This window comes from Diabrotica undecimpunctata, chromosome 5, assembly GCF_040954645.1.
Source record: "Diabrotica undecimpunctata isolate CICGRU chromosome 5, icDiaUnde3, whole genome shotgun sequence".
NCBI classification, from domain to species: Eukaryota; Metazoa; Arthropoda; class Insecta; order Coleoptera; family Chrysomelidae; genus Diabrotica; species Diabrotica undecimpunctata.
Window position 1 is genome coordinate 14,406,474 of NC_092807.1, and position 20,877 is coordinate 14,427,350.

Sequence of the window (20,877 nt, forward strand, 5' to 3'; positions counted from 1 at the left end):
GATCGGTACACGGTCATATGCTTTTTCCAAATCTATTAAAGCTATATGAGTTTCTCTATTTCTCTGCACTAGTTTTTCCATTGCAATTTTTAATGTGAAGATATTATCCATAGTGGAGCGTCCGGCCCTAAATCCCGCTTGTTCTTCGGGTTGTTTGTCTTTGATATTGTTGTGAATTTATTAAAAGGTTCAATATTTATAACACTTACGGATTTAATTTATTTCTTTATTTATATTAACTTATCTGACAATAATTTATATATTATATCCGTACGTAACAAATTCGCGAGCGCGGGTTCAGAATTAACTGGCCCTCCATATAAAAATGTTGTATTTATATACGAAATCCTGATATACTAGAACAGCATCGAAAGATTGCATTGTCTTGCATCGAAAGATCGAGAAGCTTAGCCGGCTCATTCACCATAATTTTGGTTCTAGACTTCCACCGAAATTTCTACAATAAAACAGAATAATTAGTCATAAAAGTTAGGCCAGTATATTTATCGTAACATTGCCCCCCTCTTAAAAGATGGTTCCTCCTGGAACCTTGTCGGGACTGGAACCGGAACTGTATGCTGGTATCGGCAACTGGACCCTCTTTTACAACTTCCAGTTGTATAAAAATGACAAGGGACGGTTTTCTCTCCGCACCAGTAACTATGCGGATTGCAACAGACTAACACCTGGACTTCGGTGTCTTTAAAGATCTCCTCCACCATATTTCGGATAACCCTCCAATCTAATTGGCGGCACTCCAACTTTGGCATGGCTAACTTTTGCACGTCGGACTCTAGTACGTGCCCTCTCAATTGAAGTAAGGCTTCCCATACATCTCGGTAGGTAGGTTGGTCACGGGCAGTGTCTTTTGTTACCAGGTAGAAAAGGTAACGTGATGCATCTTGGAGTTTCAAGGTTTTACCGGGAGCTGGCACTTGGCATTGAAGTTCTGCAACTCGACCAAACTTCCTTCGAAAGACGGATGCCAACCCTGGTGCGTCTTTGATACTGGCCGGGGTGGTAAGGGCCAGCGAGTAGTCATCGGGGAGCGCGAGTAGATCTTGCTTTTCTTCAGTGGTAACACCATGTCTCGCTTTACCGGTACCTCCATAGGCACCCATGAATTCCTCAAACGTGAGGTCAGACACATCTTGGACTTGGTTTACTTCCACTTCTTCATCTACGTCGTGGTCACCTTCGAAAGATGCCAACCGGTTATGGTGTACTATCATCGGCTTTCCCCTCGGAATCTTGCTTATTCGGTAGATGACATCGTTGATCTTCTCCATGATGAGGTATGGACCTTCCCAAAACTGCTGCAATTTGGGAGAACAACCTTTTCGCTTCTTGGGATTATACAGCCATACTTTGTCGTTCTTCTTAAAGCAACCCTTTTCGGCTTGTGTATCGTACCGTTTCTTCATTCGGTCGCTAGCGATCTGAAGGTGGGAACGGACCAACTCATGTACATCGTCCATTCTTCTTCGTAATTCGATCACATAATCTTCACCTGCTACATCTTCTCCAGGTCGACACCCAAATTCTAGATCACAAGGTAGTCGCATTTCGCGTCCGAATAGGACTCTGGCTGGTGTCTGGCCCGTTGATTCGTTAACAGCAGATCTGTAGGCCATTGTGAAGAACGGAAGGTATTGGTCCCAGTCTCGCTGATGATCGGACACCATCTTTGTCAAATACTTGCCAACTGTCCTATTCATTCGTTCTACCATACCATCCGATTGCGGATGATACGCGGTAGTTCTTGTTTTCTTCATGCCTAGTCTATCACATATTCCTTGGAATAGATCACTTTCGAAGTTCCTGCCTTGGTCACTATGGATCTCCAAAGGCACTCCAAATCGGCTGATATATTCTTGGATCAACTTATCTGCAACGGTGGCGGCCTTCTGGTCTGGAAGTGCGTAAATCTCGACCCACTTAGTGAAGTAATCCATTACTACCAACATGTACTTGCCCCCATTTTCACTTTCTGGAAATGGCCCTGCAATGTCCAAAGCTATTCTTTCAAACGGGCTTCCAACATTATATTGTCTCATAGGAGCTCTCCTTTTCCGGTGAGGCCCGTTACTCGTAGCACAAATAGTACATTTCTTACACCAGTCTTTTACGTCGTCGGAACTGTTCATCCAATAAAACCGTTCCCGAATTCGCTGAAGGGTTTTCCTTACACCAAAATGCCCTCCCGATGGACTGTCGTGTAACTGACGAAGTACTTCGGCTATTCTGCTCTTTGGAATCACCAACTGTCTTCTTTTCTCTGAACCGTCATCATTTTCCAGGACTCGTTTGAGCAAGCCATCTTCGATGATAAATGAGTCCCACTGGGCCCAATACGTCTTAACTACTGAGCATAGGTTTGATATTTCCTGCCAAGGTGGTCGACGGTTTTCCTCTTTCCATTTTCGGATTTTCTGTATAACTGGATCTCTCTCTTGTTCTTCCCTTATCTTAGTAGGCGTCCAGTCGTCGTTGACAATCGTCGTTCTTAGCACTGCTGCTTCCTTGGATTCCGTTTTGTTGCAGTGGGAACACTCCGCTGGGCATGGCCTTCTGGAAAGAGAATCAGCGTTTCTGTGGCTAACTCCGGCCCGGTGCTCAATCTTAAAATCGTATTCTTGGAGTCGTTCGATCCACCTGGCTATCTGACCCTCTGGATTCTTAAACTGCATCAACCACTTAAGGGCGGCATGGTCGGTTCGGATTAGAAACTTTCTGCCATAGAGATATTGATAGAAGTGCTCTACTGATTTCACTACTGCCAGAAGTTCTCTTCTCGTGACGCAATAATTCCGTTCAGGTTTTGAAAGAACTTTACTAAAATATCCGAGGACTCGTTCCTGTCCTCCTTGAATCTGAGACAGCACTCCTCCAATTCCCACATTACTTGCATCCGTATCTAAGATGAACTCTCCTTCTGGCAGTGGATACCCTAAAATTGGTGCTGTTATTAAATGCTTTTTCAACGTTTCAAAGGCATTTTGGCAGTCTATATCCCAGCGGTATTCCCTTGCTTCCTCTGTAAGTCGCGTTAATGGCTTAGCGATATCTGCAAACTTCTTAATAAACCTCCGGTAGTAAGTACATAGTCCAAGAAAACTTCTCACTTGATGTTTGTCAGTTGGTTTTGGCCATTCCTTAATGGAATCGATTTTTCCCTTATCCACGGCCACTCCTTCTTTACTGACTATATGACCCAGATAATTGACTTTACCTTGAAATAGCTGGCACTTCTTGGGGTTTAACATCAATTGGGCAGCGTTAAGTCGATTAAAAACGTTTTCTAAATTCTTCAGATGTTCTTCGAATGTCTCCCCCAAGACGATTATGTCATCTAAATAAACCAGGCATGTTTTCCAAGATAACCCTCTCAACACATTTTCCATAAGCCTCTCAAATGTCGCAGGAGCATTACAGAGTCCAAATGGCATAACGTTGAATTGCCACAATCCAGATCCTGTGGTGAAGGCTGTCTTTTCTTTATCTACTGGGTCCATTTCTACCTGCCAGTATCCAGACTTCAAATCCAAAGTAGAAAACAATTTACTTCCAGCCAATGTGTCCAATGTGTCATCGATCCGAGGCAGAGGATAACTATCTTTCTTGGTAACGTTGTTCAGCAAACGGTAATCCACACAGAACCTCGTCGTTCCGTCTTTCTTCTTAACCAGGACCACCGGAGAGACCCATGGGCTCGTAGAAGGTTCTATCACCCCGTCTTTCTTCATTTCCTGAACAATCGTTTCAGCTTCCTCTCTTTTCGCCTGTGGTAATCGTCGAGCTGTTTGACGAATTGGCTTAGCATTACCAGTATCAATTTTATGCTTAACAACCGTAGTTCTTCCCGCCTTTCCTCCTTTCGGTACGAAAATATCACGATACTGCCGAAGAAATTCCCTTAATTTCCTTTTCTCCATCTGATTTAGAGACTGTCCTGCAACTGCAACCATTTGGTCGAATTTGTCGTTGGAATTATCAGATGTTGTCGCCTGACGGATTATGGATGTCACAGGTACACAAGTTCCTACTTTTGTCTCTTTTTTTATGGTCACTGGGTAGTCGTTGACATTGATAAGTCTCACAGGAATTTCCTTAGCCGAAGTCACCAATTCCTTTCCAATTATGATTCCACGGCCAACCTCATCGTCGTGGTTCCAAGGCTCCATCATAACAGGTCTCCCTTCGTCCACAAATCCCTGTAGCCGCGCTACTATGATCGTTTCGCTTCTCGCAGGCACGACTGTATCTTCTGTAATGGCTGCTTGCACAGTGTTGTCATTATGTGGATGGAGAAATACCTCCTCGTTGCCAACTTTGATTACCTTATTCTTAAAATCCAATTGGAATCCATGCATATTCATTACGTCCATTCCTAATATAACATCCTCTTCGATGTCAGCAACTATAACTGTATGGACGAACTTTTCTGCTCCAATTCCCAATTGTACCTGGATTTCTCCATGAATGTTGGCATTTTCACCTGTAGCGGTCCGAAGTCGCAACCTCGTTGGTAACAGTTTCTTTCGGCTGTTTATAACTGTCGGGCGTATAATGGTTCTGGTCGCTCCGGTATCCACCAACAACGTATGTCTTTTACCATTTATTTCTCCATCTACATATACACTATCTTCACGACACTTCAAAGAAGCTATTAGTATAAGAGGGTCTTTGGAAAAGTTCCGGGTCGAAGCTGCCCCCCTAAGGTTGACTCGTTCTGGTTTTTCTGATGGTGAGTTTCTTGATTTTATGGTCTTCTTTTTCTTGCATGTCATGCTTTTCATCAAATTAAAGAGCTGGTCAAGTTTATCTTCGTCTCCTTCCTCTTTTACAGTCCTAACTTTACTGTACCCGCCAGAGGCCTGCGTAGCTGACTCGTATTCGAGGGCGGCGGATAGGACATCAACCAGCGTCTTGTGACGAGCTAATCGCAGTGTTCTCTGCATTTCATGATCACGAAGACCATCAATAAACGTTTGAACGGCCAATTTTTCCATCATGTCTTCGGGAGCTGTTGGATAAGCATATCGTACTAATCTGGCAATATCTACCTCATATTCTTGAAGAGCCTCATCTTTCTTCTGTCTACGATTTTTAAGCTGTGACTGATATACATGCTCCAAATGTTCGTGGCCATATCGCATATTTAACCTCTTCTTCAGTTGTTCGAAATCATCGGTCTCCTCTACGGCTATGGTCTGAAGCACATCTAAGGCATCTCCTCGAAGAGCGATAGTCAGGTTTACAGCCTTTTCTTTTTCAGACCATCCATTTGCTCTTGCGGCTGATTCGAACTGTTTCATGTAGTTGTTCCATGATGATTTTCCGTCGAAAGTTGGGACTTTAACATGAATAGAACCTCCACTTCCTTCAAATTTCGGCCGTGTCTCCAACTTAAATTTCGTCTCGTCTTCTTTTATCTCCACTGTAATCGGATTGTTACCTCTCTCTGCTGTCCCTGTTTCTTCCATCTTCCTTTCCATCTCTTTAATCTTTTCTTCGAAGGCTAACATATCGGCAGCAACTTGGTTTTTTAACGAAGATATTCTATCGTCCAGGGCAGACATCTCAGAAGTGACTTTGCTTTCTAAAGAAGCGATGTCGCCGGAAACTTTCGAAATATCGCCAGAGACTTTGTTCTCTAATTTCGAAATCGACGAGATGACAGCATCATGTTTGTCTTCAAATATATAAGTCTCTGGATCTAGTCCTTCTTCTAGCAAAGCGTTCTTTAGTCGTTGGACTAACTCAGCCTTTTTTTCCGGTAGAAGCTAATTCTCTGTCTTCTAGATGTCTTCTTAAAGTAGTCACTGTCAGCTCATAAATCGTCGTCATTTTCACAATTTATTTTATATTCACTTGTATTATTATTATAAGTCTAATTTATGTTCGATCTCACTCTGACACCATTTGTTGTGAATTTATTAAAAGGTTCAATATTTATAACACTTACGGATTTAATTTATTTCTTTATTTATATTAACTTATCTGACAATAATTTATATATTATATCCGTACGTAACAAATTCGCGAGCGCGGGTTCAGAATTAACTGGGCCTCCATATAAAAATGTTGTATTTATATACGAAATCCTGATATACTAGAACAGCATCGAAAGATTGCATTGTCTTGCATCGAAAGATCGAGAAGCTTAGCCGGCTCATTCACCATAATTTTGGTTCTAGACTTCCACCGAAATTTCTACAATAAAACAGAATAATTAGTCATAAAAGTTAGGCCAGTATATTTATCGTAACAATATCATTTTCTATCAGGTTTCGTAGTACTTTTGAGTATAGTTGGCCTATTCTCTTATAAACTAACTAAAACTAACAACAGTGCTCCTTAAATACAGAAATACTTATTTACTATAATCATCTGGAATAGTCAACCTCTATTCTCCCTTGAATGAACGCCTCGCTTTGTAAGCCGGTCGTTACATCTTGACGGTTCTCGAACACGTATCATCGTTCTAACAGATACATCATAATACGTCCAAAAATCTAAAACTAAAAGCAAAACAAACTTGAATAGGCTGACGCTCGATCTTAAATGTTTCAGTACCTGCTATTCATAATGCCAACACGGCACTTGTATATCCTTTATATAACCCCGACTGTCTTTTTCCAGAGCCTATCAAAATGAGCTTGGTTCTTACCTTCCTGGGATACGGAATCTCTCTACTTCTCGTAGCAGCAGTATCATTATACGCGTATTTCCTATATTCGTACACATACTGGTCTAAAAAAGGAGTCCCTTATCTAGAGCCGAAGTTTCCATACGGAAACTGTATTAGTATTTTCGCTAAGGCTAAAGGCTATCCCGTAGGGATTTTAGACAGCTGCTACACGAAAATGAGGGAGAAAGGATGGAAGATTGGAGGATTCTTCACAATAGCCAGGCCTACACTCTTGATATTGGATCCTGAATATGTTAGAGATATTTTGGTAAAGGTAAGCAGAATTAAATATTAAAAAAATTTGAGTGACATCATCAATCATACACAATACATATGCAACACACAACACACATACACAATACAGGAACAATTGTGATTTATTGCCTGTTGGAATTTTTGGACAAATCACTCTTTTTTTTCTTGTATTTAAGTGATTTTTTGCATCATTTGTAATTCTTTGAAGTAGATTATAGTTATCTTCGACGTTATTTTGGCGACCATTCACATTTAATAAAGTTTTATTTTTTGCTGATATTAATTTTTCTTGTTCAAATTTCTTAAAACATATTTATTATTTTATTTATTTGCGTAAATTTGAACTAATGGCCATGCCATTTGGCCACCCACTGTATAACTAGAAAATCACCAGGAGAGGACAGAATACCGAACGAACTCGTAAAGTACGGAGGACCAGATCTTACCAAACAACTATTAAAACTAATCCAAAAAATAATTGAACAAAACAGAATTCCTCAAGAATGGAGATCAAGCACCCTAATAGCTCTCTTCAAAAAGGGAGACAAATTGGAGCCGGAAAATTACAGATAAATTACAGAGAAAAACAACAGGGTTTTAGTTTAGGAAGATCATGCACCGACGCTATATTTATAATGAGGCAAGTGCAAGAGAAATCATTAGAATACAACAAACCTGCATATTTACGTTTCGTGGACCTTAAGAAGGCATTAGACTGGGTCAAATTAAAGGACGTTCTCCACTTATTTTATGCAAGAGAGATACCTCTAGGAATAATCAAAAAGATCGAAAATATCTACCGAAACAACACAATAAAAGTAAAAGTAGAAGAAGAACTAACCGACCCTATTGAAGCTGGCAATGAAATAAGACAGAGAGATTTCCTGAGTCCTTTATTGTTCAACCTGATTATGGACGTGGCAGGACTATTTTTTGATCTATCACGTGCTTTTGACTGCTTAGACATAACATTTATTCGCAATAAATTATATAACGTTGGTTTTAGAGGGATATTTCTAGAATGGATAATAAATTTCTTAAGTGACAGGAAGAGTGTTGTTAAGATGAAAGAATCAAGCTCAGAACCATACACGACAAATAAAGGAGTACCACAGGGATCCGTGCTGGGACCATTATTATTCCTAATTTTTATTAATGACCTACCAGATCACATAAGGGCACTTATAATATCAATTTTTGCTGATGATACCTCGTTAATAGTCTCTGCACGTACACTAGAGGAATTAAAAATGACAATGAAGACTGTTGTTGACTGCTTTATACGCTGGTGTAATACCAACAGACTAATATTAAACATTGACAAGACGCAAATTATTTATTTTCATTCATACAACTCATCTAAATATGACTATATCTTAATCATCCACGATAGAAACAATATGTTATCTTCCACTCACTCTACAAAGTTTTTGGGTGTATTCATTGATTGTAATCTCAAATGGTCAGAGCAAGTGAATTCAGTGAAGATGAAATTGAATAAAGCTTTTTATGCTATATCAAGAATTAAAAACACACTACCCATCTCGGCATTAATGAACGTTTATTATAGCCTTGCTTACAGCCACATGTGCTACAATGTAATTTTGTGGGGGAACTCAGTAGATAGTAACAAGGTGTTCATTAACCAAAAAAAAATTATCCGTAAAATTTTTAATTTGGATTATCAACAGTCTTGTAAACCAGTTTTTATTAAACAGCAAATTTTAACTTTCTACTGCCTATATATCTATAAATGTTTACTTTATGTCAAAGAGGAAATCAATACATTTCCAGTAAATTCAGACAATCACTACTACCATACAAGAAGTGCTGAATCTTTACGAGTTCCTAAACACAGAACATCCAAATTTCAAAATTGCTTCAGATATATGGGACTGACCTTATACAATCATTTGCCAAAAACTGTGAAAGAAATACCACTTATCTCTAAATTTAAAAAAAATGTTAAAGATTTACTCTTAAGAAAAGCATATTATTCTATAAATGAATATCTTGAGGACAAACTGCAATAGCTTCATATTTACTTGTAAAAATGTTATTTTATATATTTTATGTTTTGTCAATTTTTTTTACACTGTGAATATTGTATTATACACATTAATGTTTTTTATACCAAATTCTGTAGTGACGTATCCTATACATTTATTTTGAATGTCTTAAAGGATCAATAAAGATGACTATGACTATGACTATGATGAAATAATAAAAAAAGTAAGAATTAAAAAAGGATACCAAATGGGAGAAAAACAACTTAAAATAATCTGCTATGCAGACGACGCAATACTACTCTCTCAAAGTGAAGACGATTTATAGAGTAGTAAAGACGGTAGTAAAGAGTAGTAGAATGGAACGATCATATAAGCTGAATGACACCAAATAGAGTAGTAAAGACGGTAAGATACGGTTTGCCAATAGGAAGACGATTAGTAGGAAGACCACCAAAACGATGGAAGGACAGCTTACTGGAGGCACATTGAAAAATAAACACAGTCATGTCTACATAACAAGAAGACGAAGAAGAAGAAGAAGAATATAGTATACCTTACTTTAAGTGGCGGTTGGTGATAATTTTGTTCATGTTGGGATGCTAAACAAAGGTACTTACTAAAAGCCTACCCCTGAAAATGAAACTAAATCCTTCTGTTGAAGTTAGAAATTTCTCCAACCAAAGTTTTTTCGAATAAATACATCGCAAGTGCCGTCGGGCTTTCTTCTGATATTGTAATTCCTTAAAAACGTAGTCATCAATTTCAAAGTAGAGAAACAACTTTCAATTTCTGCAGTTATCATTGGTATCTTTGTTAAAATAACCAAAAGTTTACTTATTTCATAAAATGTTGAACACTATTAAATTAAAATACGTAAAAGCAACTGCATCTTCGTTTTCCAATGTTATTTCCGACCGCGAGTAAAATATTGTCGATTCCAATGTCATGGCATATTTTTCAACTATTGGAAATGCATTGCAGAAAATATCAATGGCTTCTAAAGGTAGTTTCTTTCTATAATGTTCATAATTTTTTCTTTGATACAACTTTGCACCCGAGGGCGGCAGCCCGAAGCGCTCCCTTACCAGCTGCCACTGCTTACTTTGTATGCGACTGATTTGAAATTAATAGGTAAGTAAAAGAAAATCCAAATAAAACATTTGATATGATAGATATTTAAATAAATTAATGCAGCATCATTATTAGTACAATATCAATCAGTAATGGAGAAAATCAGCAAAACTTAAAAAAATCAGTTATATCTAACATTTATAGCATCACAAGTTTATTTTATTTAAATAAATAATAATATAAAATCAAGGTCAACCATGCAAATTCAAACCGTTGAATCTATTTTAGAATAACATAAATTACGCACAATGTAAATTTCTATAGCGTCAGTCAATAAGTAGGTACCTATTTTAAATAAAAGGAAGGACATTAATATAGTCGAAGTACCTAATGGTATAATTTTTGTTATTTTTTTTTCTTTCATTTTCAACAACTTTTCGCTGAATAGGTACCTACACTGGATCATAGAATATTCCGAGATTATTTCTCCTTCTTATTCATCTAAGCCTAAGCTATCTAGGAGGTTCAGTAATGGTATGGTTCATATACCTCATAATTTTGTGACTCCTTGGAATTCTTTATTTTCCTTAATTGGTTCTAAGATTTTTCTCAAAATGTTCCTAATCTTATTTCAACTTTTCGTAATGGGATTTCTTTAACAGATTAATAAAATATATTAATTAGATTAATTAATATCAAATAACTAAAAGCATTAAGATTGTAATTTATTAGAGTATTTTAGTCTAGAAATATTTTATTATTGTATGATGAAATATTTCAAATTTTAAGCACTAGGCCTTTAAGACCTGTTGAGCTCAATAATAATTTTTTTTAGAGAATTTTTCTACAAATCTTGTTTATGTAGGATAATACTCAATTTAAGAGTCATTTGGTAGGTAGGTATCTATCTAGTTTTCTATGAAATGTCAATAACTGTCACATGCATACTTACACTTCCAGCGTAATAAGTGATTGACTTCCTAAAGTAAACGTTCTTCAGTTATAACTTACGACTATTTTTTTATTAAAAAAAAATCGCAATGGAAAATAAAGTCGAAGAAGAAATACAACTTATCGAATTGCAAAGAAAATCAGCAGACACCACATACGCAGATATGATTCAGAAAATGCATATGTATACCGACAGAATAATGGAATTGTATAACGATGTTGTTATGTTGAGGTTCGAAGTTCAAAAAGTCAAGCTAGATTTTTTAAAGATTCAAAGATTGCTACAAAATAGCTGCCGAATTGCAGTACAAGAAGAGATTTGTAATTCACAAGATGATGTTCCAAAAGACGAATCACCAATAGAAGAGAATTAATGTAAAATTGATTGTAGGTATTTAATGCATAATGTTTCAGTTTAATTTAATAAAGCGACTTAGCTTCACAGTACCTTGTTTATTTTTGATAAAAGTCTTCGAAGACCAACAAATATGAACATTTTAAAAAGATTTAAATAAATGTGATATGTAGGTATAGTCCGAAGCCATAATGGTGCAATTTCCGAATAATTTGCAGTTTTATTAACACAATTTAAAACAATAATTAAAAACAAGACCGTAATTACAAAGTATTGATATTGGAAACATTTTCCAAAAGAAAATATAAAAAGTGTACTTGAAATTAAAATATTTGCCAAAGTTAGGCAACTCAACTTACTCTTTTCACAATACACAATATTTTATATTACTTTTACATATATCATATCATTCTATTAACAGAAAATAATATCTAAAAAAAGAAAAAACTTAGTTAAGGAAACCATTTTGGCCAATACGAAAAAATTTAATCAGTAATTTTATCGTTTGTTTGTGACGATGCAGCAATGGCAGATATGGAACGTCTTATATTAAAATTGAATGGGTGATTGGAAAAAGGATAATATTGCAAAAATATGGCGAATTAAAGTGAGATAGACATTTTATGAATTTCTATCGGCTGAGCGCAAAAACGATAAAATCGCCGGTCGCCTTTAGGTATATAAAACATTGTCGTTGAACGGAAAAAGGAATGTGGAATGTAAAAAAGGAAGTCTGGAACAGCTGATTTTCAGTTTGTTTTGCACTTTCGTCGAGTAAAGTAAACAGTATTATTTAGCTATTGTTGAAAAGTATTTTAAAATTTGTTTTAAAAGTAAATTTTATTTAACATTGACCTGCCGTAAAAATTGATGTTATCTATAATTTAATAGGTCACTATCTAATGGGTAAGTTAGTATTTAGTTATTGTTGAATAAAAATATTACATTAATTAATATTTAAATGGGAATAAACCACAATTAAAGGTTAAAATACATTTATTGACGTTTCAATTTCCACTTCGGAAATCGTTCTCAAAATACAAACATTAGTAAATTTACTAATGTTTGTATTTTGAGAACGATTTCCGAAGTGGAAATTGAAACGTCAATAAATGTATTTTAACCTTTAATTGTGGTTTATTCCCATTTAAATATTAATTAATTTAAAATGCCACAAGAAATTAGCTTCAGAACAATATTAAAAATATTACAATTTAATCTTTGTTTATAGAAATGTCGGATTCGGACTATTCGGGGGGTCAGCCTTCAGGCGTAGGAAAAAAGCGAAAGCTCGATAAAAAATTTCACATAAAAGAAAGGGAAAAATTGGCAAGACAAAAAGGAAGAGAGTTTTTTACACATAAAGGTAAACTAATTAATGCTAAAGTAACCGGACCAGATTGCATTTGTCGTAAGAAATGTATGGCGGATTTCACATTTGAATATAAACGTTCAATCATCGAAATCCGAAAATCGAAAAAAATGAAAAAGATGCATACCTAATCGGATTAATAGAAAGACATGATGTTACTAGACAACGTCCTGCGTCAGCAGAAGCTAGACAGTTTTCTTCTTCTTTTCAGTATTTTGATATGAAAGGTACGTGCAGAGTTGAAATTTGCCGCAATGCTTATATAAGCTTACATGCTCTCTCCAGCAAAGTCGTACAACGCTTAACTAAAATGGTCGAAATCAAAACTTTACCAGTTGATATGAGAGAAAGACATGCAAATCGTGCAAATAAACTTGATGATCACATAAAATCATTTCCAAAAAAAGAGTCCCATTATTCTTCAAAGGTGACTATCTACTTAGATACTAGCTTAAGCGTAACTAAGGTGTATGAGCTCTTTATTAATGAAAATGCTGATTTAAAAACTATCGTCAAGTACGAATATTATCTACGACATTTCCGAGAAAACTACGGATATCGGTTGGGTAGATCCTAAGTCGACGTTTGCTGGACCTGTGAAGATTTAAATGCAAAAATAAAGTCAACAGCTCCAAAAAGATGCACAAATCCTACAACAAAATAGAGAGAACAGTGACCCAGAAGACTAAAAAGAATATAAATGCCATTTATTTTAAGTTTGTTTCTGAAATAAAAATTAGTTCTTTATAAATGAAATGTTTTATTTTTATTTTGTTTTACTAACGTTTTCGATTTTGAGTGGAAAAAGGATAAAATTTTTGTACTTTCAAATATCAATAACTACTTACCTAATAGGAATGGACTGTTAGTACTTTGGCATTAAATGTACCTTGTCAAAGTATACAAATGTCAAATAGAAATGTTTTTAGTAAAACAGTTTTTTTATATTTTCTAAAAACATGATTCACAGGAATGTTATCCTTTTTCCAATCACCTATTCAATTATACTTGGTAAAGTCGGTATAAAGAGGGAGCTCCTGCCTTAAAGGGGGTATACTACCCTCTTAAAGGCAGGAGCTATGATAAGTATGGCAGAAGAAGTTGAAAAATACGGGGTAGAAATTTTGGCACTGCAGGAAATCAGATGGAAGAGCCAGGAGAAATTCGTAAAAATAAGTTCTCACTATACTACTCCGGAAATGAAATGAGACGTAGGTAAAGGTAAAAAAGGAGTAGGGTTTGTAGTTACTAAAAGACTGCGAAAAGCCATTATTGCATTTACACCAATATCAGACAAAATTTGCACCATAAGACTCAAAGGCAAACTGCATAACGTGACAATGGTTAATGTATATGCACCGACGGAAGAGGCTGATGAAGACGAGGTTGAAAGATTCTATGGAGAACTTCAGGAAGTATGTGATAAAATCCAAAGACACGATGCTGTTATAACATTAGGCGACTTTAACGCTAAGCTGGGGAAAGAAGAAACTTTCGTAAGCATATTTGGGAAACATAGTTTGCATAATGAAACCAGTCAAAATGGACTTGGGGTTGCACAATTTGCAACAGCAAATAATTATGTAGTTGTCAGCACTAACTTCCAGAGAAAAGATATCCATAAAGGAACATGGAAAATACCAGGAACCAATGAAGCCAATCAAATTGACCACATCCTCATCCCACAAAGATGGGCAACAGACATAACTAATGTCAGAACGTATCGCGGGGTAAACTATGACTCAGATCTCTTTCATGCGAGGGGTAAAAATGCGGCAGAAAATGGCGACAGTGGCAAAGGGGAAAAATGGCCAAATTAAAAAATGGAACGTTAAAGGATTCAAAAGTCCAACAAAGACACAAAAATATCAAAATTCTCTTCAAATAAAACTCAACGGAATCAGAGAGGAAGATACTGCAGAGGAAGAATGGAGACAATTAAAAACAATAATATCGGAATCTGCAGGCTTAACAAACTTACAGAAGTTTGTTACTTACAGTTAAGAAACACAAGAAATAGCAGATAAATTTATAACTAAAAGAGAATACAAGCGACTAGAATATGCAGAAGAAAAAAAAGGCCTTGAAAAACAAGTACAAGAAATCCTAGAACATAACAACAGACAAAAGAGCAGAAAATTCTATAAAATAATAAAAGAAAGCACACTAACAGAGAAACAAAAAATTGTAATGAGATGGAAAGAATACTTTGAGGAAAACCTAAATGCAGACAATTGAAATGGTCAAAACGAGACAATATATTTTACGGCGGAGCTGCACATTGAAAATCCGAGTTATGAAGAAGTAGTTCAAATAATAAAGAAACTAAAAAACAGTAAAGCGCTAGGAACGGACGTAGTTTCGGCAGAATTGTTGAAATATGGAGGACCAGAATTCTGGGGAAGAATCCATCACCTGATAAAGTTGGTATGGACCAAGGAGCAAATGCCGGATAAATGGGAGTTGGACTTATACAACCAATATATAAAAAAGGAGATAAGAGGAAATGCCAGAATTACAGACCAATTACATTGCTAAATGTAATAAACAAAACCTGGCATTATCTATACTAGATTGTCAAAATACTCCGAAAATGTAATTGGTGATTGTCAAAATGGATTCAGACCAAATAGAGCTACTACAGACAACATATTTATACTTAGAACAATACAAGAGAAAGCTTATCAATACGGCATAGAACTATATAATATGTATATAGACTTTAAACAAGCTTTTGATACTATGAAAAGAAACAAAATGCTGGAAGACCTCCGAAATCTATGTATACCAAAAAGTATATCAGCCTCATAAAAATAACGTTGCAGGGTTCAAAAGCCGCAGTTAGAGCAGACGAAGAACCGTCTCCCCTGTTTGACATCAACATGGTGGTAAGACAGGGAGACGCACTTTTAACCATGCTGTTCAACCTAGTTCTTTTTTTCCTAAACTTTAGTCTAATAATATTTCTCCTTTTTCAGGACTTCAGTTACTTTGTAGATAGAGGATTTTATTACTTAAAGCATGATCAGGTAACAGAAAATCTCTTCGTAATGGACGAAACGAATTGGAAAAATATGAGAACAAAACTAACTCCAACATTCACGACAGGAAAAATGAAAATGATGTTTCCACTTATAACCCACGCATGTGGACAAATGACGAAATTCATTGAACAATTGGCTGAAAAGAAACAAGACGTCGATATTAGAGAGGTAAATCTGATCCATAAAATTGTTCAACATTTATATATTCATATGATTTTAAATTTTTCTTTTATAAGTAGGTACTTCTAGTGTACTTGATTTTTCTAATTGATAGGGGAGAGTTTTTTTTTCGTCTTTATAGAGGGGGGGTCTGGAATCTTCAAAAGACATCTCAGTCCAGGACGTCGCCTGACTGACCTTAGTGCAGGATTCGTTTTTCGTACTCCGGGCGATAGTTCCCGAGGTACTTTAAAATGCCCTCCCATCACCGAGTCTACGCCGAACGCCTACCTGCTAAACCAGACCCTCCTCTGTCATCCAGCGACCCGGAAGCAGAATGGCCGCTGTAAGGCCTGCATCACTTCCGAAGCACTACCTTCATTTATTCATTCTCCATTCATCCACATCCACACTCTATTCATCAGCAAGGAGGCTTCCTGTCTCGTTCCAGGTAGCGCGTCCCTCATCGCTCCTATGAAGTACGACATCACTCCCATACGTGCATTTCGTTCTTCCCTACAGTCTGACTCACGCATTCTAACTCATACAGTCTGACCCACTTTTCTAGCTTCAACTTCCAGCATTTTTCCCTCTTAACTTTGCCTTTGGTCCAGCTGTCTTTCTTCCTCTTCTTTTTTCTTGATCACTGCACGGATTTAATTGTGTATGCTAGTGAACCTACTTTATTTTCAATCATTTTCTCAATAATTTCTCTCACTGTAACAAAATTCACACATGTCTCTCTTTCCATTCTGTTTCTTTTTACTATCCATCTGTTGCAATCGTATGTGTCACAGCGTCCGAATGTCCACAGTACAGGCATTCATCTGTATTAGCCTTTCAGTACCTAGAGAGGTAGGCCCTAAAACACCCGTGTTCTGTGAGCACAGTCCACCCAATCTCTTATGTTCGGGATCAGCATTTTCGTCCACTGTGCCACATCCTCGGTCCATTCTTCTTGCCATCTTTCAATTGACCTTTCCCTTTCCTATCTTTTCTAGGCCATAGTAAGGTTTGGGCTTCTGCTCTTATAGAGAAAGCTTTGGCAGTAATTTGCTTTATAATGAATATTGCATCTGTACACGATCTTTGACTACGAAAACCCTGTTGTTCATCTGCTAAACTTATTCTCTGATTTATTAGCACTTGTAAAATTTTAGTTGTAAGTTTTAGCGTAGTATTTAACAAGTTTATACCTCTTAGTAGCGTAGTTCTTAGTGTGAGAAAGGTAAATATCAAGACTTAGGAGCGCGGGGTCTTCTGCTGATGGTTTAACGCAAGATATAAAATGATTAAACCAATCTGCAAAGACATCGAGATTCATCCACCCAGAATTATTGCATCTGAATGCTGCTTCTGGTGGTGCCCCATCTTTTAACTCCTCCTTCATCTTCTTTCGGGAAAAAACTATCGGTGGAACATATGCATATCCCGCAGACATACAAATGATTGCGGTACTAGATACAATTCGTTCGGTAGAGACTGCTCTACCATCTTGTTTCCGGCTCCTTTTAGCAAGAATCTTACAGATTTTTCCTAGTACTGTACTCACAGACGTCTCATCTACATTATATATCCTCAGTGCTAGGAATGGCGTTTTATCCAATATGATCTTAAGCAAAGTGAAAAATTGTGTTACAACAGTTCTGTTAAAAGCACAACTGTAAGCGGTCGATGTTGCTTCAGGAGATCTCGATAAAAGTAGTGGGTATCTCGTGCGAAAACCCTTTAACCATTCTTTGCATAAGGAAACTAAATATAAACAAAATCCAGAGATATTTGCCAAAATAAAATAAATAATACATTCTAGAAATATGAAAAGATGACAAATGAAAAAAAAATTAAAGGAAGTAAGATAAGAATCAACTAAAGAATTCTGTGGAATTAAGAAAATAATGAAAAACCAAAATCGAACCAGATGGTAGACATACCCAATAAAAGTAGCTATCACTGATAAAAAAGAAGCATGGAAAAGATATGTGCAAACAAAGCATTCAAGGGGCAAAGAAATATCTGTCACTCCAGTGAATAAGTGGTTAAGTCAATTTTGCATAGTTTTCAGGAGATGAGTTACAAGTTTTGACAACATGTCATAAATCGATTTTATACGATAGAATGCTAAAACATTTACAAAAAAATTAGATAGAATACAAATGTATTATTGGTGTCATTCTGTAACTACTAAGTGATTAGGATACTGAGATGTGAGACTTAACCATTTATTCACCGTCGACTTACCCAGTTATTCACATCAATATATTAATAAAAATAAGCCAATCTGTGTATTTTATTTCTTGGTTTAATGACTTAAAACATAAAAAAAGGATATCTCTTTATTTTAAATTTAACAAAAACAGTTTAACAGTTTAAAAAACATTTATTATGAATTATTTGGTGTATCTTCGTCAGGATCCAATTCTTCCAGGTCAGGATCATTGGCGACATCGTTTTTCGTTTTCAGGTTTTGATAAAATGAATGGAATGAAGGATTTTTTCTTTTCTGCTGCTATCGGTACTGATTCGTTGTTAATATTGGGTAAACTAAATAATATAGTTGGACATCCTCTACGAGCAAAATTTATTGTTTTGAAATGATCTTCTTCTTTTAATGAGCACTTAAATGAAATTTGGCCGCCGCTTTGAGCATATTGAAGCCATTGGACAGGTTTCCACAGAAACCGTTCGCCATCATTATCAATTTTTCTAATAATGTAAGGGCCATGTTTCTTCACAAGCGAATTAAAATCGAAGAAATTCTCTTTCAACATCATAACAATTTCAAAAGGATTTTTTTGTTTAGCAATTCTGATTAACTGTGCCCAGTCGTTAAGATGATTTATTTTTAAATTAGTTTTTTTCTTGGCCCTTTCAATAACGGAGTGGTCAGTATCACACTCCATATGGGTATGACCACTAACCAAAAATTTGTGGTTGATCTTCAGGTTTGCCTTTTGATTCACAAAATTAAGAAACATTAATGCAACGACGTTATTTTTATTTTGACCGCCACACGTATCGGAATAAAATGTTACTTCTGTTTTTTCAGAAGACAAGTGTGTTAAAAAATGATTAAGGCATGAGGCGATTTCATTAGCTCCCCTGCCAGATATGGTTTCATCCCACAAGTAGCAAGTTGCTTTGTCTGTTACCATGTCATGCACCGTGAGGTTAAAGCTCCACAGCTGCCTCTTGTAGAAAGAAACTGAGGTTGTAAGGTAAGGGGTAGGCAGACACTGTTGCAAGTCAAATGCATAAACTCCTTTCGATTGATTTTCTGTAGCAGTTGCCTTGTCTCGACTTTTCTGCTCATAAGCAAATTGAGCCATGTTATGATGTTCGTCTCTTTCGGCTATTAATTGGGTTTTATATTCTCCTGAGGATAATTTAATTTGTACATTAAAATTGTCACATTTGTGACATGTATCTTGCTTTGGTTTTTTAAAAGCTAAACCTAAATCACGAAAGATTTTAGTGTAAATAGTTAGGCAAACAGAAGATGCTCGTCCTTCCTTATACAAATCAAACATTTTTGAAATAGTCAAATTGGATGGTAAAAATTTCTTATTAGTTCGATTTCGACAATAGTGGCTCTCGTAATTGGGGAATGACAAAATATGGGACTTGACATCCTGCAAATCTTTTAAGCTCCATTAACTTTGAGGCGAGGCTAAACCTCGTTGGTCTTTTTGTATTATACCACTTGCAGAATTGGTCTTTTTTTCTATTACTAATTGGACGAAACCTTTTGTTTCGCCCAATATTTTTTGGAAACAATCTCGGCATACTTTTACTTTTTGTTTATCAATTATTAAATGGTACGAGCAACTGCATGACCTGTCTTTTTTTGGATTAATAATATTTTTTTTAGTCTTTTTATCATTTATTTCTATTAAAGAACCAACGTAACTGGCCCTCTTGTTTTTACTTCCTAAATTCCAATAGTTTTCGAAGCAAATTTTTTTTATCATTTTCTGTTATCCTGTCATTGCATTTTATTCTATATGATTTTAAAGTACCCACTGTTCGTTCAGAAATTATTTTTCCTTTTTCGGTTATATATGATTTTCCTAAATTTCTCAATTTTTTGCATTCGGCTCTATGACGTCTGGATCTCCCTCTTTTAATATCTTTTTTATTATTATTAGTTCTCACCTCAACAACTTCAGTGTTACATAAATTACTTCCATTGTTGTCTTCTTGGCACATATTTGTTTTTTTTTCGTCCGCTTAGTGTTGGAGTTTCCTTCATCTGACGAGCTTGAATATCCAGGCTGTGGTAAATAAATCGGATCAGCAATGCTATCATCTGAACTGAAATCTTCCAGCACGTTAACTGCAACGATATTACTAGCTGATGATGTATTTGCGACATCCACATCTGAAACAAAGAACTGTTCTAGAAAGGTTTTGCACAAATCTAAGTAAGTAACCTTTCATTAAATCGCTATCATTATTGTCCTTTAGTTTGTTGTCTTCTTGGCACATATTTGTTTTTTTCGTCCGCTTAATGTTGGAGTTTCCTTCATCTGACGAGCTTGAATATCCAGGCTGTGGTAAATAAATCGGATCAGCAATGCTATCATCTGAACTGAAATCTTCCAGCACGCCAACTGCAACGATGTTACTAGCTGATGATGTATTTGCGACATCCACATCTGAAACAAAGAACTGTTCTAGAAAGGTTTTGCACAAATCTAAGTAAGTAACCTTTCATTAAATCGCTATCATTATTGTCCTTTAGTTTGTTGTCTTCTTGGCACATATTTGTTTTTTTCGTCCGCTTAATGTTGGAGTTTCCTTCATCTGACGAGCTTGAATATCCAGGCTGTGGTAAATAAATCGGATCAGCAATGCTATCATCTGAACTGAAATCTTCCAGCACGCCAACTGCAACGATATTACTAGCTGATGATGTATTTGCGACATCCACATCTGAAACAAAGAACTGTTCTAGAAAGGTTTTGCAC

The 20,877-nt window shown here is 36.2% G+C and overlaps 1 protein-coding gene across 2 annotated transcripts in view; it reads left to right on the forward strand.

Annotated features, from left to right (window-relative positions):
* The window catches only part of LOC140441107 (probable cytochrome P450 6a13), a 71,746-nt gene that overhangs the window by 24,332 nt on the left and 26,537 nt on the right, over nucleotides 1–20,877 (forward strand). For both annotated transcript variants that reach the window (XM_072531551.1, XM_072531549.1), the window contains exons 2-3: nucleotides 6,646–6,968; nucleotides 15,686–15,919. In XM_072531551.1, coding sequence (XP_072387652.1) covers nucleotides 6,657–6,968; nucleotides 15,686–15,919 — 546 coding nt within the window. In that variant the 5' untranslated portion in view covers nucleotides 6,646–6,656. The remainder of the gene's footprint in view (nucleotides 1–6,645; nucleotides 6,969–15,685; nucleotides 15,920–20,877) is intronic.